This window comes from Zootoca vivipara, chromosome 2 (assembly GCF_965207765.1).
Source record: "Zootoca vivipara chromosome 2, rZooViv2.hap1.1, whole genome shotgun sequence".
In the NCBI taxonomy this organism is placed as follows: domain Eukaryota; kingdom Metazoa; phylum Chordata; class Lepidosauria; order Squamata; family Lacertidae; genus Zootoca; species Zootoca vivipara.
Window position 1 is genome coordinate 802,696 of NC_142584.1, and position 27,666 is coordinate 830,361.

The 27,666-nt window shown below is 47.3% G+C and overlaps 1 protein-coding gene and 1 pseudogene across 2 annotated transcripts in view; both read left to right on the plus strand.

The window, feature by feature from the left end:
- Positions 1–27,666, plus strand: part of ITGA5 (integrin subunit alpha 5) — an 80,229-nt gene that overhangs the window by 9,925 nt on the left and 42,638 nt on the right. Inside the window, exons 2-4 of one of the 2 annotated variants that reach the window (XM_035101852.3) lie at positions 14,784–14,917; positions 22,539–22,639; positions 26,158–26,275. In XM_035101852.3, the coding sequence (XP_034957743.3) occupies positions 14,784–14,917; positions 22,539–22,639; positions 26,158–26,275 (353 nt within the window). Of the gene's footprint in view, positions 1–14,783; positions 14,918–22,535; positions 22,640–26,157; positions 26,276–27,666 lie in introns of both variants that reach the window. The other variant, XM_035101846.3, reaches the window with a different exon arrangement.
- On the plus strand, positions 3,852–5,566 carry LOC148686684 (uncharacterized; annotated as a pseudogene).

Genomic DNA, 27,666 nt, shown 5'->3' on the forward strand with positions numbered 1-27,666 from the left:
TTATACAGAGTCTAGCTCAGTGTTATTTACTCTTGACTGGCAGCATCTACCCCCAGCTCTGCTCCCAGAGGTCTCTTAAACTGCAGGGGTCTGGACCTGGGACTTGTGCATGGAAAGCATATATTCTTCCACTGAGCCACAGCCTTTAAAAAAAGGGCAAAACTCTTTGCAGCTCTTGCAAATGTGACCTTTTTATGGATTGCCAAAACAAAGTTCCTTGCCGAGGTTCTGTACACAGCCTTCATTTCCTGGCAGGCTAAGCAAGCCTGGTGCTTGAGCGCCAACTGTCCCTGTTTTATGGTTCCTGTCCCTGCTAAATCACTGTCCTCCTTTTGTCTCTGGGAAAAACACGGAGTGTACATTGCAATACACCCACAATAGATCTTCCCCTGCCCAGGGGAAGTTAAGTCTCTGCTTTTGGGAGGAGGATGTTTGCATGTTGAAGTTGCTGTGCGTGCATCAAAATGTATGTGCATGGATACACAAATCTAGTTTATTACTTCCTTTCCTCCCTTCTCCTCTTCTGTGCCTATCCAGATAGTAAATGTGTCTGAATGTGGCAGCTATTCCAATAATAAGTACAACCAGATCCACTGAGAGACGTTGTATTAAGTTTTTATTTAAGCTGAGCGGTGGGGGAACTATGGCAATTTTACAAAGAAACTACTTCCAAAACCAGAGCAAGGCAGCTGCTGCTGAGTATACAAATAGACTGTATAGCTTCAGGCTCCACTGGGTCTGGGAGTTCAGTGGGTAGGGTAGGGTAGGGTAGGGGCATGTTGCTGTTAAACCACAAGGCTGTGGGTTCTAGGCCCATGAGGTAGAGGGACGGCTGTAGCTCAGTAGTTGAGCACTTGTTTTGCCAGCAGAAGGTGCCAGGTTAGGGAGGCAAGACATAAAAGTGATCAGGGCTCCTGCATTTTTGTGGAAAGAGGAATTTCAGAGGCTTTAGTTTGCCCGGGAAACTCCAACTTTTGAAATTCCCTCTTCTGGGCAACAGTTGAAGGTGCAAGAGGTGCTGTCTTTTGCATTTGAATATTCAATTCTAAGTTTGATCTCTGGCACCTCCAGGTAGAGCTTGGAAAGACTCCGGTCCGAAACCCTGCAGAGCTGTTGCGAATCGATATAGACAATCCTGAGCTATTTTATGGTGGGTGCAGTGTTAGAAACTGAGATATATAAGCTAGGCACCAAATGGCTCCTTGAATTAAGGTTATGTTCACCAAAACGGAAGGTCTAGTTACCATTTTTGGGCAAGATGGCTCTAAAGTCTTATTTTTCAAAGGGTGGAATGATGGGGATTGATTCTCAGTTAAACATCTGGCTAGTTCAGATGACAACCTTGAGCTCAGTTAAGAGCTTTGAGATCTCAAAAGAAGAAAAGTTACTTGATCCAGGGGCCATCCACACACATTTATTGCTCTATTCCTACCTCTTTTTCTTTTTAATAGTTTTTATTAAAGTTTTTTTGTGTGTGTTACAAAACAAACAGAAAAGAAGGAAAGGTACACCTATTGTCTCCGCTTTCAATTTGTAGTTTTTTCAGTTAGTTTACATTCAGTGAGAGACACTTTTGCCATAGACACCTTGCATGTGGGGGAAGAGGGCGGGAGAGAGAGATGGGGTATTGTTCTTTCATTCTATTGCGTATTATCAGTGTAGGGCGGTTGTGTCAGCATCACATTGGTAGGTCCTTTGTTTATGTATCTATTTATTTGTATTGATAAGGTTAGAGGGTCTTGAGCTTGGTTGGTTGTGCTCAGTTGATTGCAGTGTAACTTGTTTGCAGGGGGGGGGAGGTTGTTGCCGACCTCTTTTTCTTAATGGCGACTGCTCCTGATCAGGCTGCACAGAAAAAGCATTTTGGTTCCAGAAATTCATTCCAATTCTGCCGATAAAATATAACTGATGTAATTCTACAGGATGGGGCAATAGTGTGGTCAACCCAATATAGCACTATGGACACAAAGCATCAGGAATGTGCAATAAAAAGGATTTCCAGAGGAGACCTTTGTCCTGCACAATTACGGTTAGGTTATTGAGTCTCAAAAGCCCTTAACAACTTGGGACCACTTTACCTACGGGATCGCCTTGCCTTACATGGACCCATTTGACCACTTCCATTGGTGGAACTGGCACTACGACAGGGGCCACATAATCCCCGTTCCACATTTGTAAGAACTCTGTTATTTACTTTGGAGCTCCCTGCCTATTGAGACCAAGCAAACGCCTTCATTGTCCCCTTTTTTGCACCTGCTAAAAACATTCCTGCTTAGACAAGCCTACCCAGATGCTTAGGAAGTTGGGGCAATTTTAATTTGTTGTAGTATTTTAACTTTTGCATGTTTTAAAGTGTGGCTGTACATTTTTCGTGATTTTACTATTTTACCTTTTGTAAAATGTTTTGAGGTTTTTTTTTCCTTTGCTATCAAGCAGTGTATACTTTTTATGAAATAAATTAACTGCAAAGCACTGTGCACAACATTGATGAGACTTGTTTCTGAGATACTATACTCCATCTTAAGGAGAGCAAGACAAGGACGGGGCTGTTTGGAGTAGGCATATATAAGGCAGATTTCAGGGACTGCCCAAGAGCAGATGAGATGGGACGAGGGAAATCCACTGGTACCAATGGGGCAGTAAAGAGTGGTGGCTGAAGCAGAGGGGTCTTTTGCAGGGCAGTTTAAAGTAACAGAGAGGAGAAGTGACTGTCACATTGGTGTTGCTGGCATCCAGCCCCACTGGGGGAGAACCCTTCAGAGTTGGCAGGGGGTGGAGAGAAGAGAGCTTTGATGGCTTTCTGTCTGCTCCTGGTTTAGTCTAGAGCCAGCTTTCCTCTTTGCTCATCAGCCAGGGGTGTGCCCCTCCCTCCCTTGCTCAGCTGGCAGGACCCCAGACGGCACCAGGCCAGAGGCAGCTTGAGCCCTTTCCCTTTCTCTCTCTCTCTCTCTCTCTCTCTCTCTCTCTCTCTCTCTCTCTCTCTCTCTCTCTCTCGTCGAGTTTGAGGGTCCTTGGTTGTGTTGAGAGACCAGGAAGGGTAGTGACACTTAACGTTTTTAAGTCTTGGGCAGATCACCTCTACTAAGTGTGGGTGGGGAGTTATTGAAAGTTTCTATGGACATTTTGGAAGAGGTACAGCAGCTTGGATGAAACAGTTCTCACTGACTGTGCTTCTTCAACACATTGCTGGAATGGAAAGGAAAGGAAATAAGGAGAAGGTTTATAGTTTTAGATGTTGCCATCAAAGAAGGGACATTAATCAGTGTTCACTTCCAGGAAAGGCTGCCGTAATGGAATAAAAATGGTCTAGGCTGCTGCTCCAGTTCTATCACAGAAATGTAGGAAGCTTCCTTGCACTGTACCATCTAGGTCAATACTGTTTACTCTTACTGTATTGACAGTGGCTCTCCGCACTTTCAGGTATGGGGTATTCGCAGTGCTGACGGAAGTTGCTGGGGATCCATCCTGGGACCTTCTGCATGCTAAGCAGATACTGTACTGCAAAACTATGGCCCAGTGTATCCTTGATGCTTCTTGCATGCCTGCGACATGCTCACACTCTGGCTCCACTCTGACAAACAAAACTGCTACAACAGACAGGACTTGTGCAGAGGCAGTATCTCTTCTGCCTCTCCAGAGACTCCTCAGCTGGAGGTCAGGAAAGGACCTCTTCCTGACCCCTGTCCATTGGCTGACCTCTCCCACTTCAGCCCCTGACCTCTGCCACCCATTCTCATCTTCTTGGTTGAACTGCAAGCCCTCTGGCTCGGCCTTGTGACAGCGTCTGTATTTTTTTCGGTGCCAAATGTCTGTGGCCGTTTGCTTCATCTATGCTCACCAGCCCCAACTGACTTATTTGGAGGGACCCAAAGGATGACTTGGCACGTATGACAGAGACCTGGTTGGATGAAGCAGATGGACCTGTCCTTGCCTCTGCTTGTCCACCAGGTTTCTCTTACGCACAGCAACCCAGGGCATGTGGGCGGGAAAGGGGGGTTGCAGTGATTTTTAGGAAGTCATTACTTTGCACCAGGCGTCCTATTGGGAAGACCCAGTTTTCTGAGTGCATGTTCTGGAAGTTGGGCAATAGAGGCAGTACAGAATTCCTGTTGGTGTACCGACCTCGCCACTGAACCAAGGATTCCCTGCCCGAGCTGCTTCAGGTCGTGGCGGATGTTCTCCTGGAGACACCTAGTTTGGTTGTCCTAGGGGATTTTAACATCCATGCTGACACAAACCTACAAGGGGCCGCTCGGGACTTCGTGGAAAGCATGGCCGCCATGGGGCTGTCCCGGAATAAGTTTGGTCCAACTCATAGCCGCAGACATGCCTTAGACCTGGTGTTTACCTCTATGGATGTTGGTGATCTGACATTAAGTAAAAGTGAAACAAAAGAAGTGTCATAGTCAGATCACTTCCTGGTGCAACTGGACTTCTCCACGACCCCTCCCCTTTGCAGGGAGGTGGGACCTATTCAGATGGTCCGCCCCCGCCACTTAATGGATCCAATTGGCTTCCAGAGAATGGTTGGGGATGTTTTATCCCATGTTGATGGCCTTTCAGCTGATTCCCTGGTAGCCCGCTGGAATGTAGGGTTAACCAGGGCTATTGACTGACTCCGAAGCGCCCTCTCCGATTGCATGGAGCCCTGTGGTTTTCCCCAGAGCTGAGGGTGATGAAACAATCGTTGAGATGGCTAGAGCGCTGGTGGTGGAAAACTCACTCTGAATCAGACCGGACACAAGTTAGAGCTCAACATCAAGCCTACCAAGTGGCAATGGCAATGGCGAAGAGGACCTTCTTCACCGTTTCTATTGCATCTGCAGAAAACAGCAGCAGGAGACTTTTTCAGGTGGTTCACAATCTATCGGAACCACCTTCATCATCGGGGCCAGGTAGGGACCCCAACATCCCCTGCAATGCTTTTGCAAAGTTTTTTGCAGATAAAGTCGCTCAGATTCAGAAGGAGGTAGACTCCACCGTGGGAGCAGGGCCAGGGCGGGAGAGTGCTAGAGCCCTGTCTAGTCATGTTATATAGGATCAATTCCAAGCTGTTACATCTGAGGATGTGGACAGGCTGCTTGGACGAGTGAAACCGACCACCTGTCTCCTTGATCCTTGCCCATCCTGGCTAATAAAAGCGAGCTGGGAAGGGCTGGGCGATGGGTTCCGCGGGGTGGTGAATGCTTCCCCCTATGAGGGAGCCTTCCCAGACCCGCTGAAAGAGGCGGCCATTAAACCGCTTCTTAAAAAAACATGTTTAGACCCAGCTAATATGGTCAACTACCGCCCAGTCTCAAATTTACCCTTCTTGGGCAAGGTGATTGAGTGGGTGGTAGCTGAACAACTCCAAGCACGCCTGGAAGAAGCGGACCATTTGGATCCCTTCCAGTCGGGATTCAGGCCTCACCATGGGACTGAAACTGCCTTGGTCACGCTGGTCGATGATCTCCGGTGAGCTAGGGACAAAGGTGAGAGCTGTTTCCTAGTTCTGCTGGATCTCTCAGCATCCTTTGACACTATTGATCATAACATCCTTCTGGACCGTCTAGAGGGGCTGGGAACTGGGGGCACTGTTATACAGTGGTTCCGCTCCTTTCTCCGGGGCCGTGTCCAGTGTTGGGGGATGAGTGTTCAGACCCCTGGGCACTCACTTGTGGGGTGTCTCAGGGTTCCATTCTCTCCCCCATGCTTTTTAACATCTATATGCAGCCTCTGGGAGAGATCATCAGGGGGTTTGGGCTGGGTGTTCATCAGTATGCAGATGACACCCAGCTCTACCTCTCTTTTAAATCAGAACCAGTGAAGGCGGTGAAGGTCCTGTGTGAGTGCCTGGAGGCGGTTGGAGGATGGATGGCGGCTAACAGGTTGAGGTTGAATCCTGCCAAGACAGAAGTACTGTTTGTGGGAGACGGGGCGGGCGGGTGTGGGGGACTCCCTGGTCCTGAATGGGGTAACTGTGCCCCTGAAGGACCAGGTGCGCAGCCTGGGAGTGATTTTGGACTCACAGCTGTCCATGGAGGCACAGGTTAATTCTGTGTCCAGGGCGGCTGTCTACCAGCTCCATCTGGTACGCAGGCTGAGACCCTACCTGCCCGCAGACTGTCTCGCCAGAGTAGTGCATGCTCTGGTTATCTCCCGCTTGGACTACTGCAATGTGCTCTATGTGGGGCTACCTTTGAAGGTGACCCGGAAACTGCAATTAATCCAGAATGCGGAAGCTAGACTAGTGACTGGGAGTGGCCGCCGGGACCACATAACACCGGTCCTGAGAGATCTACACTGGCTCCCAGCACGTTTCAGAGCACAATTCAAAGTGTTGGTACTGACCTTTAAAGCCCTAAACGGCCTCGGTCCTGTATACCTGAAGGAGTGTCTCCATCCCCATCGTTCAGCCCGGACACTGAGATCCAGTGCCGAGGGCTTACTGGTGGTTCCCTCATTGCAAGAAGTGAGGTTACAGGGAACCAGGCAGAGGGCCTTCTCAGTAGTGGCACCCGCCCTGTGGAATGCCCTCCCAGCAGATGTCAAGGCAATAAGCAACTATTTTACTTTTAAAAGACAACTGAAGGTGGCCCTGTTTAGGGAAGTTTTTAATGTTTGATGTTTTATTGTATTCAGTTGGAAGCCGCCCAGAGTGGGAAACCTAGCCAGGTGGGGGGTATAAATAATAAATTATTATTATACAGTATTATTATTATTGGCAATGGCTGGGCTCACAATGCTAATCATGCCGGTGAGATCTCAGTTGCTCTGGAATCAGACCCTTTCTGTTGTCTCTTAAAAGGGCTCTCCATGGCAAAGCCAGCTTGACTTGCTCAGGGTCTGGAATCTGGATTGGCTACGCTTGGATGCCATTGTCTCCAGGAAACATGGGGACAGCACCACCCCTGTAGCCATTTATTTATTTACACAGCACCACCAGCGCTTGACAGACAAACTCAAGCAAAAAGGCAGATCTCTTCCCCTTAAGGAGCTTACATTATGATTCATAGGATTGTCAGTTTGGAAGGGATCCTGAGGGCCAACTCCCTGTGATGCAGGAATCTCAGCTAAAGCAACCATGACATATGGCCATCCAACCTCAACTTTAAAACCTCCAACAACGGGGAGTCCACCACCTTCCAATGAAGTCTTTTCCACTTTTGAAAAGTTCTTACTGTCAGACAGTTCTTTCCTATGTTTAGTCAGACGCTCCTTTCTTGCAACTTGAAGCCATTGGTGCAATTTCTACGCTCCAGGGAAGGAGAAAACAAGCTTGCTCCACCTTCCATGTAACAGCCCTTGTGATATTTGAAGATGGCTGTCATATCTCCTCTCAATCTCCCCTTTTCCAACTCAATCAACCATTCCTCATAAGGCTCTGTTTCCAGACCCTTGATCATCTTGGTCGCCCTCCTCTGCACACGGTCCAGCTTGTCAATATCCTGCTTAAATTGTGGCACCCACAACTGGACGCAGTATTCCAGAAGTGGTTGACCAAGGAAGAAGACAGCATGGCAAGGGCGAAGAAGTTGGGGCCCTCCAGACTACAGCTCCCATCACCCACGACCACTGGCCTTGTTTGCTGGGGCTGATGGGTGTTGGAAGCTGGGCAGCCCTTACCATTACAGGGAACAAGTTGCTTCCTTGGGTGACAGATGCTTTGGGGGGGGGCAGCAGATTTCCTCCATTCCTCTGTAACTGCTGTAATAAGCAAAAATCTGCTCTTATTCCCTTATGGGGTACACAAGAGCCCTTATTGGGTTCTCCATCGGTCGGAGAATATAACAGAGGCCAACCAAGGAAGATCAAGGAAGGAACCCAGAACAAAAGAGAACCTCCACTTTTATCAGTTTTCCCATCACCAAGAAACACCCCCAAAATACATCATTCCTACATCACAGCTACATAATCAATACCTCACAAAAAGGGAGGGTTCAAGGTAGAAATCTGAGCACCTTTGACACCTCTCCTAGTCCTCCTCTTACCCCTCCCAGGTGTGAATTCCTAAACACAAAGAGAAATTAACAGTTTCCTAAAAGTTGATCACTATCTTTTGTTCGGAGGAGTCTTCCATTGTGAATGAGATGGCTAGTAGTCTGGCACAATTGATGGGGAAATGTCCAGTTGGCAGAGCCTCCGGCTTACAGGATTATGGCTCCCAAGTTGATAAGTCATGTGGAAATGTGTGTGTGATTCTGGTCAGAGAGAGTCAAAATGGTGTCAGTCAGGCTTGTCTTCCTGTGCTGCTTCATATATATATATATATATATATATATATATATATATATATATATATATATAATTTGGTGGAGAAATGCACATCTGTGAAAGATCCAACTTTGTGGCCACAGGGTAATAATATATGTGCCAGTACAAGCTGACCCTTATTAGCTTCATCTCCTCAGATTCGTGAAAGAGATGGAGAATTGAGAAGGTGGTACATATACACAGGCCAGCTCACCGAGGAATTCTCCTTTAGGAACAGACGATGCCAGTCTTCTACAAAAGCAGACCATTGGCCACCCTGATCCCTGCCAACCTGTGCACAGGATTCCATGGGTCTTGTGCTCCTTTGGAGAATTGAAGATGTGATGGAGTCTGTCATAGCTCTAAGAAATATCTAGCACAGTACTGTCTACATCAGCCTTTCCCAACCCTACCAGATGATGCTGAAGATAAAATTTGCCGGGGAATCAAACCTTTGCACCCTTCCCACTGAGCATCTTCCTTTTTGCAGCTCCAGCATAGCATACTCCACATTCCTTTTCCCAGGGAGATGGATCTGCAGTGCCAGCTTGGGTTGCTGCCTCCATTATCCTGCCTCTCCAGCAGGTTGCAGATTAACCAGCCCTGCTTAATGTTGGCTATTGATTCACCCACCTGAAAATAGAGGCTGCCTTCAGAGGTCTAGGGAATGGCCATGGCCTGATGGTCATGCAGCCCCAGATGGTCAGATTTGTTTGGACTCCTGGCATTTGACCAAATGGTCCCCAGCAGGAACACACAGCAGGAAAGGAAGGCAGAGCTGCATATCAGATGTATTTCCCCCTTCAGTTGGCCGCCTACTTATGTTTCTTGACCCTCCTTTAATAGTGAATCCTGTATATTGGAAGCCACTAGAATCCTATCTACCTGCACAAAGCTGGCAGTGTGTGTTGCATACGTTGCTAGAAGGTTGTCTTTTTGCCTTCTGGTTTTTAAGAGGCAGGAGCAAAGGACTCTGTGCCTTTAATGACCAAGGCCAGTATGGTTCTTTCTCCAGCAGCTGGCCCATGGGTCATTGCCCCTGCTCCCCATTGTCTCTGCAGCCAGCCCACCTGTGGCTCAGGCACCTGTAGTTCTGAGAGGAGATCTCCAGATATGGAGTCCTTATCTAGATTTGAGCCCTTCAGCCATCATGCTCACCTGTGCAGTAGCCTTGAAAGTGTGTTGCAACAAAACTCACCCACAGGGCTGAGTCAGCAGGATGAGGAGCAGATTCATTGTTTTTCCTCTGTTGACAGCAATCTGTGTGTTGCATAGGGATAGAGGGGAAATGGGGGTGGGAGGGATGGGAAAACCTTGCAATGCAAGGGTGCAGTCTCTCTCTCTCTCTCTCTCTCTCTCTCTCTCTCTCTCTCTCTCTCTCTCTCTCTCACACACACACACACACACACACACACACACACACACACACCCTACTCTGTATTTCAGAAACTTGTTTGTTTGCAATGCGTTTGGACACTACTTGAGCTACTGTGTTGTAAATTTTAAGGTTATTTATATATATAATTGTTCATAAACATGTACATGAATGTACAGGCACATGTCTGAAGCAGCACAGGAAGACAGGCCTGACTGACACCATTTTGACTCTCTGACCAGAATCACACACACATTTCCACATGACTATCAACTTGGAAGCCATAATCCTGTAAGCCGGAGGCTCTGCCAACTGGACATTTCCCCATCAATGGTGCCAGACTACTAGCCATCTCATTCACAATGGAAGACTCCTTCCTCGGAACAAAAGATAGTGATCAACTTTTAGGAAACTGTTAATTTCTCTTTGTGTTTAGGAATTCACACCTGGGAGGGGTGAGAGGAGGACTAGGAGAGGTGTCAAAGGTGCTCAGATTTCTACCTTGAACCCTCCCTTTTTGTGAGGTATTGATTATGTAGCTGTGATGTAGGAATGGTGTATTTTGGGGGTGTTTCTTGGTGATGGGGAAACTGATAAAAGTGGAGGTTCTCTTTTGTTCTGGGTTCCTTCCTTGCTCTCCTGCGTGAGGGGAAGGACCCTGTTGCAACCAGCAAAAATAAAGGCTTTGCTTCTCAAAATTCTCTGGTTAACCTCTGTGCTATATTCTCCGACCAATGGAGAACCCAATAAGGGAATAAGAGCAGATTTTTGCTTATTACAACTGTAACCAACTTTTACATTACAGTTCCCAAGATCAAGAAGCAGGTTGTCAACCGTGTCTGGATATAGCTGGGCACCATTTTGAATGAAGATAGTGGACTGAACCTTTAGAAAATGCCACTGATTTCAAAACTGGCCTGACTTCTTTGGTTTCTTAGAATTCTTAGACCATGCTGGACACAACGTGTTACGTTTGTGTGGTGTAGCAGCAGGAGAGCGAGAGAGAGAGAGAGAGAGAGAGAGAGAGAGATTTCTATGCCAAGCTCAGATGCTTACATGTTGAGCACAGTGGTAATCCACCACAGCAGTAATCAGCTCGGAGGGTTGCTGTTACTGCCAATTCGTCTTTTGTGTGTTGCTGCTGGACATTTCAGACAATGTGTCTTGCATTTCATGGCCTTTTGGCCTCACCATTTATCAGTTTTGCTCTCTTCCATACTCACACATATATGTTCCTGCCAGTTGAGAGTAACACCTCAAGCATCTAATGACACATGGCTTTGGTCCACAAACGCTCATGCCACAATCAATTCAATCTGTTAAGTCTTTGAAGGTTCCTGCAAGATTGCTTTGCATGTTGGCTGGGGCTGATGAAAGTTGGGAGTCCGACATTATGTGGAGAGCCACAGCTTTCATATCCCAGAAGCCTCTGCAACGTGCAGAAGATACGTGATCGATGTTCAGAGGTTTCATGCCCCATGTGTTTCCTCTTGAGGCTGTGTTGTTGTTGTTGTTGTTGTTAACATGTGTGACATCACAGTTTCCTCTTGAATCCAGCTCTTTTGACTGAGCAGGAAGTTTGACGGCGAAGAGAGTGAGGGACTTGATTTGTGCCTGCAAAAAGTCAAATCTACCAAGACAGTGGTAAAGCTAGGATGCTGGGGGGGGGGCTGTACTGCTTCCTGGAGGGCAGAAGGCTACCCCATCAGGCCAGAAATGGTTAGCTCTGGGTCTTGCTCCTCTAGGTTATGTCCGAGCCACAAGGCACTTTGCTTGCTTCCTGTTGACTGTAGTTCCTTGCCTCTCTAGATGTCTCTGAACTACAACTCACATCTCCCCTGGCTATTGGTCATGCTTTCTGGGACTGCTGGGGGAGCTGTAGTTCAGCAACACCCCGAAGGCCAAAGGTTCTCCACACTTGATAGAAAGGCTTTGTAAGTAGAGCTCCCTGGGAAAAGAGAGAGTTTCAGCTGAAAGTCTCAAATGTTCTGGGACCTGGCATGTCTACAGTGGAAGGAAATTCCATAGCAAGGGGGCAGCCAGTGAGTGTGATGCTCATGCGAGATGTTTTGGGCCCAGGTGTGGTACAAAATGCATGTGCTAAAGGTCAAAGTGTTTGTGTGTGTGTTGATTCAGCCAACACCAATCTTGTTTGTGCTATTCCTCAAGTGTGTGTGTCTGTACATGCACACACATACACACCCCTTAGACTCTTGCCTGGATTATGTGGTCAGAAAGGCAGCATTGCTCTGATAACATATACTGTAAGGGAGAGAGTACGTAGTCTCTCAGGAATGTGAGACCTGAGCCTTTCAGTCACTTTATAAATCTACAAACGGCACCTTGAATTGTGTCAAGAAGGCAGTCTGGGAACTTATGTGGATGTTGAATCAGTGATGCCTAGTGTTGCAGGTGCATTGCCAGATCTCTTCGTAAGCAAACTGCTTTTCCGTGGGTGACTTCTTGTGCCCTGTTAACACACAATATAAAATGTCCTGCTTCTGAATACCAGTTGCTTAAAGCTGCAGGACGGAACCTTTCCCCCACCCCTGCAGATTGCCACATAGATCAGGTAACACACAGAGCAGGGGTAGCCCATGTTGTGGCCATCCAGGTGTTGTTGGACAACAATTCCCCCAACCCTAGCTGGGCCTAAGGTAGTTGGAGCACAACATGTTGGCTATCCCAGATGTAGTCCATCCATTACCTGTCCAGCCTGTCTGGAGGGCCACAGATTCCCCAACCCTAAAATAAGAAGTACCTGATCACTCAATGCAGCCCGATATTCCCAGCACTGCAAAATATTTACAGGCAGCTGCAGTGACTGTGAGATTGGAGAGCAGGTGGCTTGTGAGCATTACAGTGCTGATGGAAACAAACAGTTGCCCCTCCACTCTCTGGCTTCCTGAGGATGTGACAGAGAGACAGCCCTCAAAGGGTATTGTTATGTCATTTGTTGGGGGGGAGTGTTTTGTGTTTGTGTGTAGCGGGCTAAAACTGGTTCACACATGCAGCTACTTTGATATCTTACCACTTGACAATACAATGACTTGCAGCTGATGGGAATAAACAATGCTGTGTCATTTGACATCTCTCTTTCCACCTGCTAAGATGCTTAGAACTCGAGAGAAGCCCAGCTGGATCAAGCCCAATGCCCATCTGGTCCAGTGTCTTGCTCCCACGATAGCCAACCAGGTGTCTATGAGAAGCCTACAAGTCAGGACTGTTCAGTGCGTCAGTCCTCTCCTCACTTGTGATTCCCAGCTTCAAATAGTACCCTGTTTCTCCGAAAATAAGACATAGCCATAAAATAAGCCGTAGCAGGATTTTTAAGCATTCAAGGAATATAAGCCATACCCCGAAAATAAGACATAGTGATAGGCGTAGCAGCAATGCCGGCCGCGGCAGGAGGAGGGGAAAAAAATAAGACACCCGCTGAAATTAAGCCATAGTGGGGCGTTTTTGAGGAAAAATAAATATAAGGCGGTGTCTTATTTTCGGAGAAACACGGTACCTAATGAAGGCAGAAGGTAGCTAAACCTGTCCTTGGAGCTGTCCTGGATGTTTGCCCTCTGCCGTGGCTGAGGAGTAGCTTACTCCCAATGCCAGTGACTCCTCTTGACCCTGTTTGTGTGATCAATTCCCCACTCCCAGAGAAAGGATGGACTAACATATCCCATTGCTTATTTTGGTGCCGAGAGGATAAAAAGGAGCAGGTTCTGCAAACAGAGATTAGATAAAGGCCTTCCTAGAATCAAGTGTGTACCTAGCCTAGCCATTATCCTTGGGTTCCCTGTTCCTTATGGGTCTGCAACATCAGACCATGGCAGGGGCAGATATTTCAAAAGGCATGCTTGCGTTGTAAATGCAACCCCCTTTAAATGCCATCCTGCTCCAAAAAAAATGCTGGCGACTATGTAGTGATCTGCAATACATATCAACAGGATCATGGGTCATTACTCCCAGATGAATTAATATGAAATAGCTAATACTCCTGGGGTCTATACTCACAGAATTTGGCGTGAAATTATTGAATTTTGTGGGGTGTGGTTGAACAAATATGCAAATGGACCAAGACAGACTTGAGAGGAAAAGTTCTGGAGTTGTTGGGACTGAACCAGTTTTATTACCCAGAGAAACTAAGTTGACAGTTGACGACTGTAAAGCTCCTCAGTCATGATCTTCTTCCATTTTTCTTTTGTAATTTCCCTCCTCCAAAATCCACAATAATTAGGGCCCGTGGCTACACCCTGCAGATGTAATGAGCGCCAGGTTCTTTCTTATGTATTCTGTGAAAAAAGTACCTTTCTTAGTTTGACTTACTATTAGCTTTGTTTCACTGATGTGTTGGGAGATTGAATTTTGATGTCCTTTATATATTTCCTCCAAAAACTGCCCTCACTAAGAACTGGATTGAAAACATATCCCTGGATGCAGAACACAGGCGGCTTGTTCACATGTTACACTGAATGCAGGCACAAGCTGTCTCTGCACAAGTGTTTGTGTGTAAGGGTGAACACTTCCTGATTTGTACAGCTCACCTATTTGTGTAAATGGCACACTTGTTGAATGTTACATGTGAATAACTACAGCCGTACAATTCAACTATTGTGCACATAGATTGTACACTCGTTGAATGCAGTGTGAGAATAGCCCTAGTTTTTGGTATACCTTTCTTAGCTCCGGTGGGGTTGGTTTTCCTTTAGTAAAGAGAAGCCCCACACAGTGCATTAGTGTTTTCATCAAAACTCTGCAGAAGTTCCCGTTTAGAAAACAGAACCTTGTAAATATTCCTATTGTATCACTTGATGGGTGTATGGTGGTGGGCAAGGGAGGTTGGGGGCAAACCTGAAAACCCCTCCCTGTTTGTGACATATTTATGATGTATCTATGATGTATGCATGATGCTTTACCTGAGGTGTTCATGAGAAAAAGGGAAAACGTATAAGGAAACATTGACAGCTGGGAGGGATTTTGCAGGGGCACAAACAAGCAAGTTGTGGGGCTCCAATTTATGGGAGGGGAAAGTAGACCCCAAAGGTAGAAGCTCAATGAGCCTAAGGCAATCTGTGGGCAGCCCCTTCAGGAACAGGATAAGGGTAGGAGGAGCTTTGCCAGGCTCAAGGTGCATCTGGTTTAGACTCATCTTTTGCTTCCTGCTCCCTCCTTTCCACAGTGCCAGTGTCCTCGTGGGAGCACCCAAGGCCAACACAAGCCAGGTTGAAGTTACGGAGGGGGGTGCTGTCTACTACTGTCCCTGGCCCCTTGGCGAGAGCAGCTGTATACCCATTGAATTTGACAGCAGCAAAGGTAAGCGGAATGTGTGGGGTTTGGAGGTGCCAATGGTAAGGGCTGGCTAGCTGGCTGGCTACCAGTACTTGTCCATCCTCACCCACCTCCACTTTTAACTCTGATTTTCAGTCAAAAGGCTGCTCCGGATCCCCCAAATTCCCACTTCTTCTTTCTTCCCTACTTAATTCAAAAAATAAACTCTTCTGTTTCAAGTGTATCTGAAGAAGTGTGCATGCACACGAAGGCTCATACCAAAATAAAAACTTAGTTGGTCTTTAAGGTGCTACTGAAGGAATTTTTTTATTTTGCTTCAAAAAATAAAGGCAACTATGTCAGCCTTTAAGAGCAATTACAAAATCCATAGTAGGATAAAGCCTCTATTAGGCCAACCAGAATTGCATGCAAGCTTTTGAGTTCCCCAGAACGCTTCATTGGCTTGGATGGTAAACAGGGGAATGCAACTGGCTTCTGTTTATGGTCAAGGTCTTAAGAGGTTTGTTAGACTGTGATCAGTATAACAGATAGATAGTTAAGAGCTTAGGCAGCTTCAGCTGTGGGCACCTGGCACACACCCACCTCCAGAATTCTGCGCCCAGGTGCCCTGCACCCCTTGCACCCCCGGGTAAAGACGGCCCTGTGCAGGGGTTCTTCATGAATTTATTTGCGAGTGTGTTGTCAGGGTCCTGTGTATTCCTGACACATGGAGTTTATGAGAGTGAGAATGCAGTCCTAGCTTACAGGCATAGGAGCCAAATCCTAGGGACTAAGGTCCCTTTGCCCCCCCCATTAAATACTTGAGGGGGCAGGAGCCCCCCAAGGTTGATGGGCAGTGCCATTCAAATGGTGTGTGTGCGAACCGTGTCATGGGATCGATTATGCAGGGCAGGCCTTACCTGCCCCCTCCCCCCGAAAATTTTTATTCAAGTCAAAGGGTAGAAGAGTCATGCAGTCCCTAGAGAGCTGGGGTGATATTGTGGTTAGGAGAGCCAGACATTTGCAAATTAAAGCAACTGTGGTGAGCACCACACACCTTGTAGCTAAGCACACACTGCAGCCTGTTTGATTGCCTGCAACAGGAGCAGCAGGGAGAAAGGGGGAATTGTGGCAGCCTGGGCATCCATGGGGGTCAACCCCTGGATTAAAGTGTTGGACCCAAGTTCTAAGTTCCCCTGCAGCCGTGAAGGCAAACGTGGATGAACAAAGGAAGTTGCCTTACACCAAGTCAGACCAGTGCTCCATCTAGCTTCAGTATGCTCTGTATCAGGGTTTCTCCAGTTGTTTTTTGGACTACAATCCCCATGATCCCTGACCACTGGTCGTGGTAGCTAGAGATGATGGGAGTTGTAGTCCAACAACAGCTGGAGACCTAAGTTTGGGAATCCCTGATCTACACCAATTCTCTAGGTTTTCGGGTGGGGCTGTTCCCCAGCTCAACTTGGAGGCACAAGGGATGAGCAAGTTTGCAGATGACACCAAATTGGGAGGGGTGGCTAACACCCCAGAGGACAGGATCACACTTCAGAATGACCTTAACAGATTAGACAACTGGGCCAAAGCAAACAAGATGAATTTTAACAAGGAGAAATGTAAAGTACTACACTTGGGCAAAAAAAATGAAAGGCACAAATACAGGATGGGAGACACCTGGCTTGAGAGCAGTACATGTGAAAAGGATCTAGGAGTTTTGGTTGACCACAAACTTGACATGAGTCAGCAGTGTGATGCAGCAGCTAAAAAAGCCAATGCAATTCTGGGCTGCATCAATAGGAGTATAGCATCTAGATCAAGGGAAGTAATAGTACCACTGTATTCTGCTCTGGTCAGACCTCACCTGGAGTATTGTGTCCAGTTCTGGGCACCACAGTTCAAGAAGGATACTGATAAGCTGGAACGTGTTCAGAAGAGGGCAACCAAAATGGTCAAAGGCCTGGAAACGATGCCTTATGAGGAACGGCTTAGGGAGCTGGGTATGTTTAGCCTGGAGAAGAGAAGGTTAAGGGGTGATATGATAACCATGTTCAAATATATAAAAGGATGTCATATAGAGGAGGGAGAAAGGTTGTTTTCTGCTGCTCCAGAGAAGCGGACACGGAGCAACGGATTCAAACTACAAGAAAGAAAATTCCACCTAAACATTAGGAAGAACTTCCTGACAGTAAGAGCTGTTCGGCAGTGGAATTTGCTGCCAAGGAGTGTGGTGGAGTCTCCTTCTTTGGAGGTCTTTAAGCAGAGGCTTGACAGCCATCTGTCAGGAATGCTTTGATGGTGTTTCCTGCTTGGCAGGGGGTTGGACTGGATGGCCCTTGTGGTCTCTTCCAACTCTATGATTCTATGATTCTATGATTCTATGATTCTATGGAGCCTAAGACCTTTTGCGTCGAGAGCATGCAGGCTACCTTTGAACTGCATCCCTTCCGCACAACTGATGATAAGCTGGTCACTGTCTCTCAACCCATCCCACCTCACAGGGTTGTTGTGGGCAGGGGGGAAAATGGTGTACTGTGAACTTCTGCAGGAAGGTTGGGGTGAAAATACAACAAAAACACAGAACTAATCTTGAATAAAGAGATGAAAAGCTGCCCACAGGCAGAGTAAAGTGCAAATGTTGACAGTCTCCCTGTGTTGTGGGAGAAGGAAAGGGTCTAAACAGCCCCCACCCCTGTAACTTCATGGCTCAGAAAGGCCTGGACTTTAGTCGGCTTGGCCTGGCCTGGCCTGGCCTGGGGCTTTCCTGGCTGGCCGCATGGCTCTGTGTTGACTTGGCTAGTCCCCAGTGGACATGGGCCAGAGAGAGTTCCCTTGGCTCAGCTGAGAACAAGAGATCAGATTCCAGTCAGAGAGCCAAACAGGCCATTGCTCAGGGAGCCCCTACTTCCGCTTAGGCCTGAATCTGGGGAATACTATCCAGGTGGCTGGTAGAATCTTAGGTACTGGTGTGTGCTGAAAGCAAGAGAGAACAACACTTTTCTTTTTAAATCCTTCCAAAAGTGAGCATTTTATTTCCACAGAGGTTTCTTGTTTTCAGGCAGAATTGCTGAAAGCAAAAAAATGAGTCATTACAAGAATACTAATTGGTTTCTGGAGCTTTTAAATTGAATACTTCCTCCCTCCCCAGGCAATGTAAAAAAAATGAGCTGGAAAATCTACAGCTGAGCTGGGGAACCTGTGCCCTCTCCAGATGTTGTTGGACTCCAACTCCCATCAGCCCCTGTCAGCACGGCCAACTGTCAAGGATGTTAGGAACTGCAGTCCAGCAATTTCTGGAAGACCACAGGCTCACTAGCCCTTATCTAGGGCAACCGATTTGTAAGGCTTTTTGTTTCCCCACACAGTCTTCTCAAAAGTAAATCTCAGTGGGATAAATAAGGCTTACGCTCAAGTACTGTACCTGAGTATGCAGGATAGCTCTTAATGAGACTTTTAATCTCGGGGTCATGGGTTTGAGCCCCACGTTGAGCAAAAAGATTCCTGCATTTCTGGGGGTTGGACTAGATGACCCTTGTGGTCCTTTCCTAACTCTACGATTCTATGGTTCTATTGAAATGCAGCCCTAATATCCATATTTGGAGCCCACAAAATCCTTGGAAGGCAAAGAACTTTGTTAACTGAATAAGCAAAATGGACTGAGTGTCTTATAAAAAAGAGTAAGGGTCACAGGTTCGGTGACAAAAACACAGGCCAAATTCTTATATACCAGGCATGTCCAACAGGTAGATTGTGATCTACCAGTAGATCACATCTGTGGTAGATCATTGGCTCCCCTCAAAGAAGCTGAACAACTGTGGTTCCCCTTAAAAAAGCTCAACATTTACCTCCTCCCTGAAAAAACTCAACAACTTTGACCCAAACCCCAAAAAAGGGGGTAGATCACTGCCAGTTTTTAACTGTGAGTAGATCACAGTCTCTTGGGAGTTGGCCACCCCTGTTATATACGGTATATGTCATGGCATTGATATGTATTGTTGAGTTTGATCTCATGCCCATTCGGGATGAGGGAGGCTTGTGCCGCAGGCCGAGCCCGTTGTTTTGAACTGCATTCACAAATGAAACAAAAGGACCCCAGCAGCTGTCAAGGAAGTGCTGGAAAGATTCCTGTTGTAGGGACTCCTTGTTTCATGTTTTGTTTATTACCTTTTTACTCCCTGCCCCTTTCCTCCATGAAGCTGAAGCACGGTGTTGTCGTCCCCCATCCCAATGACCTGATCTTTACAACAGTCCTGCGAGAGGCCATAGTTAGCTCATGGTCAGCCATGGCCAAGTAGGGATTTGAACCCGGGCTTCCTCAGACCTGATCCACGACACGCTTCACCACCCTGGCTGACTGTGAGCGGGAGGGTGGTAGCTCAGTGGCAGAGCCAAGGTCCCCGGTTCAGTCCCTAATATCTCCAGAGAGTCACTGCCCACCAGTGTAGTCACTACTGAGCTAGGTAGACCCAACGTCCTGACACAGTCTATGGTAGCTTCCCATGTCCCTATGTTGTAGCTTCTTCATGTGTCTATGGAGTAAAACAGATTTTTGAAAACTTTCTTTCTTGAGGAAATCCTTTCCACATCTGTTTCCCGGCTGAAGAGTCCTTGCGCATTGCAGAGGCTTGTGGGAAGGGTCTGGGGTGCTGTCTTAGGAGCACTGGTCAGCCTGTTTTCTCTCATCACAGTCCCCGCTTCCCTAGGGCTGTCAGTTTCAGGGAAAGATCAAGCGTGGCAAGGAAGCACGTCTGCCCTTGCCAATCATCTTCTCCCTGCGGAAACCTTGAGAGGCATCCAAGGCATCTCAGAGTTTCCTGGACTGGAGTTTGAAGAACCCCTGGAGTAGAGATAGCGCCCTTAGGGAGGGTTGTGGGGCCTAAGTGGTCTTTGATTAACAAGAACAACCCCCCCCCCTTCCCTGGTCCTGCCCTCCTCCTCCTCCTCTTCCAGTTTCCTCTTCCCCACCAGATGGGAACAATGAGAAATCTTGAAGGGGGAAATGGGCAGCAGTGCTGTGTTATGAAATATTTTCTCTTTCTGAATAAACAGGGGAGGAATTTCTGGAGCATTGTTCACAGTGGCAGTGTGGGATTTTTGAAATGGCAAACTGCAGGGATTGTTGATTGTTCAGGCAGTGATGTGAATTAAAGAAGGGTGGAGGGATGGGTTCGAAATACCCACGTGGAACCAAATTGTATTTTTGGCAGTTCCTTTAGAGTAAATCGAGAGATAGAGAGAATTGGAAATGCCCTTAATGGACCAGAATTAGCTTGTGAGACTTGGCATTTGTTTTATACAGTACCTGGTCTTCTGGGGTCACTGCCTGACAGAGTTTCTTTTGCAAGAAAGGGATGAAGTGGTGCTCGTTTCTGCAAGATCTGAGGGTGTTATCACTACATCCCATTGGATTGATATGAAGGGCCTTGTATGAACCAGAGCAAGTGGGGCTGGGGATACCTCTTCTGGTCTGGATCAAAACCAAAGGCAACAATTGCTAGGAGAATAACAAGCTCACAGCCTCAGATCTAGGCTGTTTCCCCACAAGCTCCTTCCCACCCCTTAAATGAAAATGGGAAGCCCTCTTCCCTCTTTGCACTCCACATGGATTTAGTACATTTTCTGCATGAGTTGCTGATCTGGACTTGATTGGAACAAGTGGAGAAACATTCGGGGCTGTAGGGGACAACCTTTCTGTGGGTGGGCAATTCTCTGCAGCCGGAGTGGTGGCAGGATCCTGTCGCACCTGAGGTTGAGATGTGGCAGAATTTCCAAGGCCCCCCTCCAAGGCCAGAGCTGTGACTAGTGCAGGGGTGTACGGACTGCCACATCTGAGGATGAATACATTTGGCCCACAAAACCACCTTCATTTAATTAGTTTCTGGCAGTTCCCTTGTGAAAGACAATATTTGTTGTATTGGTTATGTTTTTTTATAGTCCCTCCTCCCAATGCCGCCCAGTAAATATAAAAATACAATACAATATGCAAACAAAATACATATTGCAATACGTTGGTTATTCTTATGCTTTATTTATGTAATTCAAGTTTTTATATTAAGTTTTTATTTAGTTGAACACAGAACTATTAACACTGATTTTCATGATTTAAATAAACAGTAGTGTGTCCTGGCATGCAGTTTGGGAATTAACCAAACGGGGCAATGATTGCATCTTAGGAAAACAATGAAAACGTGGGGATTTTGGAAGTATTTGTGGTGGTGGGATGGAGCCAGAGACAGTAACAAGTCAAGCAGACGGGGAAGATCTACAGAGGAGTAGAGGCTGAAGAGACCCAGAGCTGCAGTGCAGAAGGTCCCAGGTTCAAATCCCAGCATCTCCAGGTAGGTCTGGGAAAGATTCCTTGTCTGAATTCCTGGATGGCCGCTACCAGACTGAGGATAATATCAGGGGAACAATAGTGCTTAGTGTTCAAAGTACTTTGCATTATCTTGAAATCTTTACAACATCCCTGTAAGGCAGGCCAGCATTGTTATTCCCAAAATTATAGAAAAGGGACAGGGTTCCAAGACTGAGAGACAGCAGTTCACCAACGGCCAACCAGCAAATTCACAGATCAGCTGAGAGTTGAACTGGGGTCTTCCAGCTCATAGCTCATGTTCTGAACCATTATGTTCAAGTGCAGACTTGTGGGGAGTGATTGAAAATGCAGCGCAGAACCACCTTGGTACACGGCGCTTCCTGGGCCTGCTTGCCTTCCTCACTTGTCGAAGAGCCAATGCTCTGACTTGGAATAAGGTGCCTTCCTATTTACTCTCCACCAAGAGGCCAGGAATTCCCAAATCATATGCTGTGCTCTGAGAGAAGCTGAGTTGTGGGGAAGGAGGAGGCTGTTTTTAAATGCATCCATCACTCTAGGCCTCTTGATCTCCCTCACTTTCCCTGCCAATAGAGTGGTACCTCTGGTTGCAGACGGGATCTGTTCTGGCACAGATCTGTTGGATCCCGAGGTTTCCGTAACCGGAGGGACTGCTTCTGTGCATGCGCATGTGGCAAAAACCCGGAAATATACTTCCAGGTTTGCCGCTTACGTATCCCGAAGTTTATGTAAGTGGAGGAATAATAAGTGGAGATACGACTGTATGTGAGTAGTGGCATGAACCCCTGGAAGGGAATAAAATGCACAACTCTTTGCACCTGATAGATGCTGGGAATTCCCAGAAACATCCCCCTTGCCCCCAAAGAGTGGTCCAGTTCCAGAATCCTGATGTGCCTGGGCAAAGGGGCGGTCAGGATACCTGGGGCCAATAGTCCTTGGGTTATCCCATAGAAAACACAGGAAAGCAGCATAGCAACATGGAAAGATACCTTGTACTGAGTCAGATCATTAACCCATCTAGCTCAGTGTTGTTTACACTGATTGGCAGCAGCATTCCAGGGTTTCAGACAGGATTCTTTTGCACCATGCATTGAACCTAGGACTTTCTGCATGCAAGGCAGATGCTCTTGCCACCAAGCTACAACCCTTCCTCTTGTTCTAGGGCCTGACTGAAATAATAGTGTATATGATTTATGTCATCTGTCTCTGCCTATCCACCTTCTTTCAACAGTGAGAGTAAAATTTTAATCCAGAACGCTGGAAGGAAGCTGTGTCCTGGGTATCTGAAAGCCTTTGAGGAACACTGATCCAGACCCCTTTGTGTTCTCTGTCCAGCAGGGTCCCACAAGGATGACTTGAATGAGATGATGGAGCAAATGGAGTTCAAATCGCTGCAGTGGTTTGGAGCCACAGTCCGGTCACATGGCAGCTCCATCCTGGTAAGAGTGGAGTCGCGACATGAATTTGGCAAAGGGCAGAAGCAACTGGTTGACCAGGGGGAACAGGGCATCTCCAGATGGTCACAATTTTGCAGGAAAGATTTAAGTGCATACCAGAACTCTAGGTCTGCACATTGAAAATGGATTAAAGTGCTCTGTCACCCGAGCACAGCAAATTTGCTTTTGGGAACTTTTTGCAGTTTGGGTCATGATAGAAAAGTACCGTATTTTACGGACCATACCACGCACCGGACCATACCACGCACCTAGTTTTTAGAGGAGGAGAGGGAAAAAAGGGGAAAAATATTTCTCTGGTTTTCTTCCTCTAAAAGGCTGGCACCAGCCCGATTTCGGGCTGATGCTGCCTCCCCCTTGTCGCTGTTGGCGAAGCGGAAGGAGTGGACAGCAGGAAAGCGGCACTTTTCCACGCTGTCCGCTCCTCCCCCTTCCCCTTTGCCGACAGCAACGGCGAAGGGGGAGGAGCTGCCGGCTCTCCAGGGGCAAGCCCATCTGCCCCTCCTGCCTCCGCCACCTGCCACTCGCAAAAGCGGAGCACGCTGGCGGCGGTGGGAGAGAGAGGAACGAGCAGCTCTTCCTCCTCGGAAGCTGCTGCCAGCGCGCTCCACTTTTGCGAGCGGTGGGTGGAGGCTTCTGAGGAGGAAGAGCTGCTTGTTCCTCTCCCCCGCCGCCTTTGTCAAGGAGCGGGCAGCGCGAAAGCTGCTGCCTTCGCTCCATAACATGCAGTGACTTTTTCCTTTCAGTTTTAGGAGGGGGAAAGTGTGTGTTATGGTCCGAAAAATACGGTACGTTGAAAAATGTGTAATGAATGAATGAATGAATGAATGATGGGAAGATGTTTAAAAGACCCCACAAGAAGATCGAGATGAATGCTCATTGTCCTATAACCTCGCTGCAAACAAACAAGCATGAAGGCTCAGTAAAGACCGGATATAATTTAACCTCTGTGTAAACATTGTGGAAACGCATCAAGATGAATGCTGAGCAAATAGCTTGTTGCCAGGGTGGGGGGTGGGGCTCAGTAACAACAACCCACGGCGGGTCAAGTTTTGTCTTTAGCTGCTTCTTCCTTCCCATCACAGGACCCCTCTGTAGTATGGAAGCTGTGAGAGCTCCTGCTTCTGTGGCTTCTGGAGTTGCCATAGGAGTTCCCAGCACTCCTGGCTTGTGTGCTACACAGATGTGATCTATGTGCCTTCAGTGGCCCGAAGTCACATGTTTCTTGAATATTTGATAACCAGGGCTAACGGTGCCTCTATATTGGCACTGGTGAAAAACCAGATCCCTCTGAACTAGAGAGCAAAAACTGCCACTTTCCCAATTTTTTGCAAGGTTCTTTTAAGGCTGCCATTCTATGCACCCTTACCAGAAGGAAGCCCTGTTGGTCACAGTGGGCAACTGGGATGAGCCACTGGGCTGGAAACCACAGGAAGGGAGAATGCTCATGTGCTCAGGTCATGGGTGCAGATTTCTCAGAGCAGGCCACTGCCAGTGTGAGAACAAGATGCTGTCACACTGTTGAGTAAACATTCACAGGACCCAGGGTATCTCCAGTGCAGCAACGCCATTTCTTCCCTTCTAGATTCCTTGCATGTAAGCCCACCCACCCACACAAACACACAGAGGCCAGGCATTCCCAGTGTCGGAAATCCCTGTTTAGGCTACTGTTGCAATGCTGTGTCCTGTTATGGTCAAAGTCCATTGATAAAGTTTGTGACAAACTGATGTAGACTTGAAGGAAGATTTCATACAATAATGCTGATCTTCCTCTGTCTAAAGAGGCTGTCTGGCTCCTCTAAAAAGGGATGGGTGAACAGGGGGAACTTGATCTCCTTATTAATCCCCTCCCAATCAAGTTTTATTTTCTTTCTTTTTTTAAAAAAATGTCCTTTTTGAAATGCACACCCCAATCTCCCCAGTACTTAGAGTGTCAGAGGCTCATTTCCAGGTTTTGCTTTAGGGTTGCCAGAGGGGTTTTTTTGGGGGGGGCATTGCTTCCCTGCAGTTTATTAGTTAGTTACCCTGCTGAACTTCAAACTGTGCTTTGAACTCTTCAACTTTCCAAAATCTCTCATATGGGGGCAGGGCAGGAAGGATGCAGCTAGTAAGAACTGCAGGAAATGCAATGTGTGGTGGTGGTGTGTGTGCGCGTGTGGGGGTGGGCAGGCGTTGGCCATTGCTCAGGCTTTTCCAAGCAACCGTGTGGCCTCGCTAAGACACCCCATTTTTCTCTTTGGTTTCCCCCAAGATGCTCCCTGTAGTCCCTTCCAACTGGCCTGCTGCAGGGCAGGGCTTCCTCCAGTCTTTGGACATCTAGGACATACCTTGTTGCTTTCTTTCTAAATTAAAATGAGAGGCACACTTCACTCCGACCTTACTTTATTTTGCTTGAAACCTTTTTTTTTTAAAGGCGCCCTTCATCCTATTTGAATACAAGGTAGTTTACAGAACAAAATCAATTAAAGTACAAAATGCAAACAGTGCATATGTGACAGGAACATAGACAGCTTCCCCCACTGCTCTGCCTAACTCAGGACTGTCTACACCAGCTGGCAGCAGCTCTCCAGGATTTCCCTGTTCTTCCTGGTGCATGTCCTTCTACATGCCAAGTAAATGTTCTACCAGTGGTTTATGGCCCTTCTCCAAATGCTGGGTCCCAGGACAGTAGGAAGGCATCCGCCTTGAAACTCAGGGGAACCTGGGTCAACGTTGCCTCCTAGCCTGGAGCACCCCCTCCTCTTTTCCTACTTAGAGATGGGACTCTGCTTTTTGTCCTGTGGTGGTGCTTCTAGGATTCTGTTATGCTGGTTAACTACAGCAGAGGCTGCCTTAGGAAATCCCAATGCATCCTGGATTCTTTCCCTCGGGACAATGCCAGTGCTTGTGTTGGTGCAGAGAGTGACTGGTGTATGTATCAAGGAGTGTGCTTTAAATTGCCAAGGAATTCTTCCGCCTTTTTCATGGCTCTGGCACAGTTTGGGACTCTTTGCTGTAGACTCTACAATGTAGAGCAATGTCCTGATCTGGCCACATGTGGATAGAGATGCTGGAAAGGGTGGTGGCCGCAAGATAGGCCCAGATGTTGGAGGGCAGTCATCTGCAGAAGGTGGCACATCTCTACAGAGGTCGTTGGCATTGCTGAAGCTGCAGTGTCTGACCCTTGAATTGTACAGGGCTAGTCTGACTCCAGCTGTGATAGCTTTGGCCACAAGTCAGAAGACCATCTCGCTCCCAGCTTCTGTACATTAAAACGGAAAGCTGATGGTTGTAAGAACTTTGTAACATTAAGAGTCCAGTGCATGAGGTTGCTTGTTTTCATCTTCCCTCCCCACCCCTTTTCCTTTTTGTGCCGTAGGCCAGAGTGCAGGGTTATTTATATTGATTTGTAAGCAGCCCTCAGAGTTTTTCCCCACCAGAAGTGTGTGGGTAGAAATGCTTTGCATGAATGAAGACTGTGGATCCCTTTCCATTTGCTTACCAGGCTCATCTTCTTCCTCTAGGCCTGTGCCCCCCTGTACAGTTGGCGAACCACCAGTGACGAGCGTGAGGTTGTGGGCACCTGCTTCTTGTCCATCAACAACTTCACCAAGTTTGTGGAATACGCACCTTGCCGCTCAGGTAACAAGGGGCTCCGGAGAGGGGGTTCAGCGTTGGCACAGGACCTCAGCCTTTCTTTTTTTGGAAAAACTGTACTGAATTTTTGTAAAACCGTATCAAACAAACAACATGTCTGCTGAATAAAATAAATGGTTGGTAAACGTGAAGGGGACCGTGAGGTTTATTAATACAGTTGGCAACCATTTCATGCAGAGGTTCTATTCCTGGCCCCTGTGCACATCGACAGAGTCCCTGGAAGTCCACCCCTTTTATGACTTTTTTGTGACAGTTTCAATCACTTCCAGGTTTGGTACTGTGTGTGATTACACGTCTTTCTGATGTGTGCTAATTGGTCATCGCTGGTATAACTAATGGAACATTATCTTTAAGGTGACTTATTGAATGTGCCCTAAAGTTTGCATACAGGAGGGGCTGACCACGTTTTCTCCCCTTGTTCACCTTTAAACTGGATGTCTAAATCAGTTCCCCATGATTTCATCAGTCTTTGAGAAAGAAGGAAGGGGACAGACACAGTAGTGTCTTTGCTGTTTTGGTTCTGGGTTCCCTGATCTGTAGCTATCTGTAGCATGGAGGTGCATCTGTGTGTGCTGTTGGGCTTTTTTTATATACCTTGCCCTAGCTGTGTGCCACTGTGCAGCTGACCTGCGCCTGGTGATGGGCAATGAAGGTATGGGAGCTGCATGTGGTGGTTTGCCATCCACTGGACTAGGGAGCTGAAAGAAGTAGGAGTGACTGTAGAAGTCCCTCCCTTGTCCCTTGTACTAACCCCTTTAAATGAGCCGTCCCTCCTGCTGAAAGAACATGGCAGATGAACTGAAGGTCCAGCCAGCCAGCTGCTTCCTAAGCATAATCTGGAGCAGTAGGAAGTGGGTGTGGGAAAAGCTGGGAGCCTTTCCCTGGGGACACCCATACAGTGATCGCCAGAAGGCTGCTGTGCCACCAGCAGAGCCCCATCCCATAAGACTCATTTAGTCTAGCATCCTGTTCTCACAGTGGCCACTCCAGTCTCTAGAGAGCCAGAAGGAGCAGCTCTTGCTGACTTTACTGCATAGCTTGAGGTCAGCTCTGGAAGAGGGACTTCCGGCCAAAGCATTCCTGCTCCCCCACAGATGCACACAAGCAAGAGCTGTCCTTGGGAGCTCTGAGGGAAGTCACATTGCTGAATTGAAAATGAAGAGGAGGAGGATTACGAAGATGGGTTCATCTTATATTCTGCCCTTTATCAAAAAAATCCTAAGACAGTGTGCAACATAACACATTACAGAGCACCAATAATAAAAACGACAGACAGCATAGTAATAGAATACAGTGGTACCTCTACTTACGAATTTAATGCGTTCCGAATGCACATTTGTAAGTCGAAAAAAATCGTAAGTCAAATCCCACAGGGA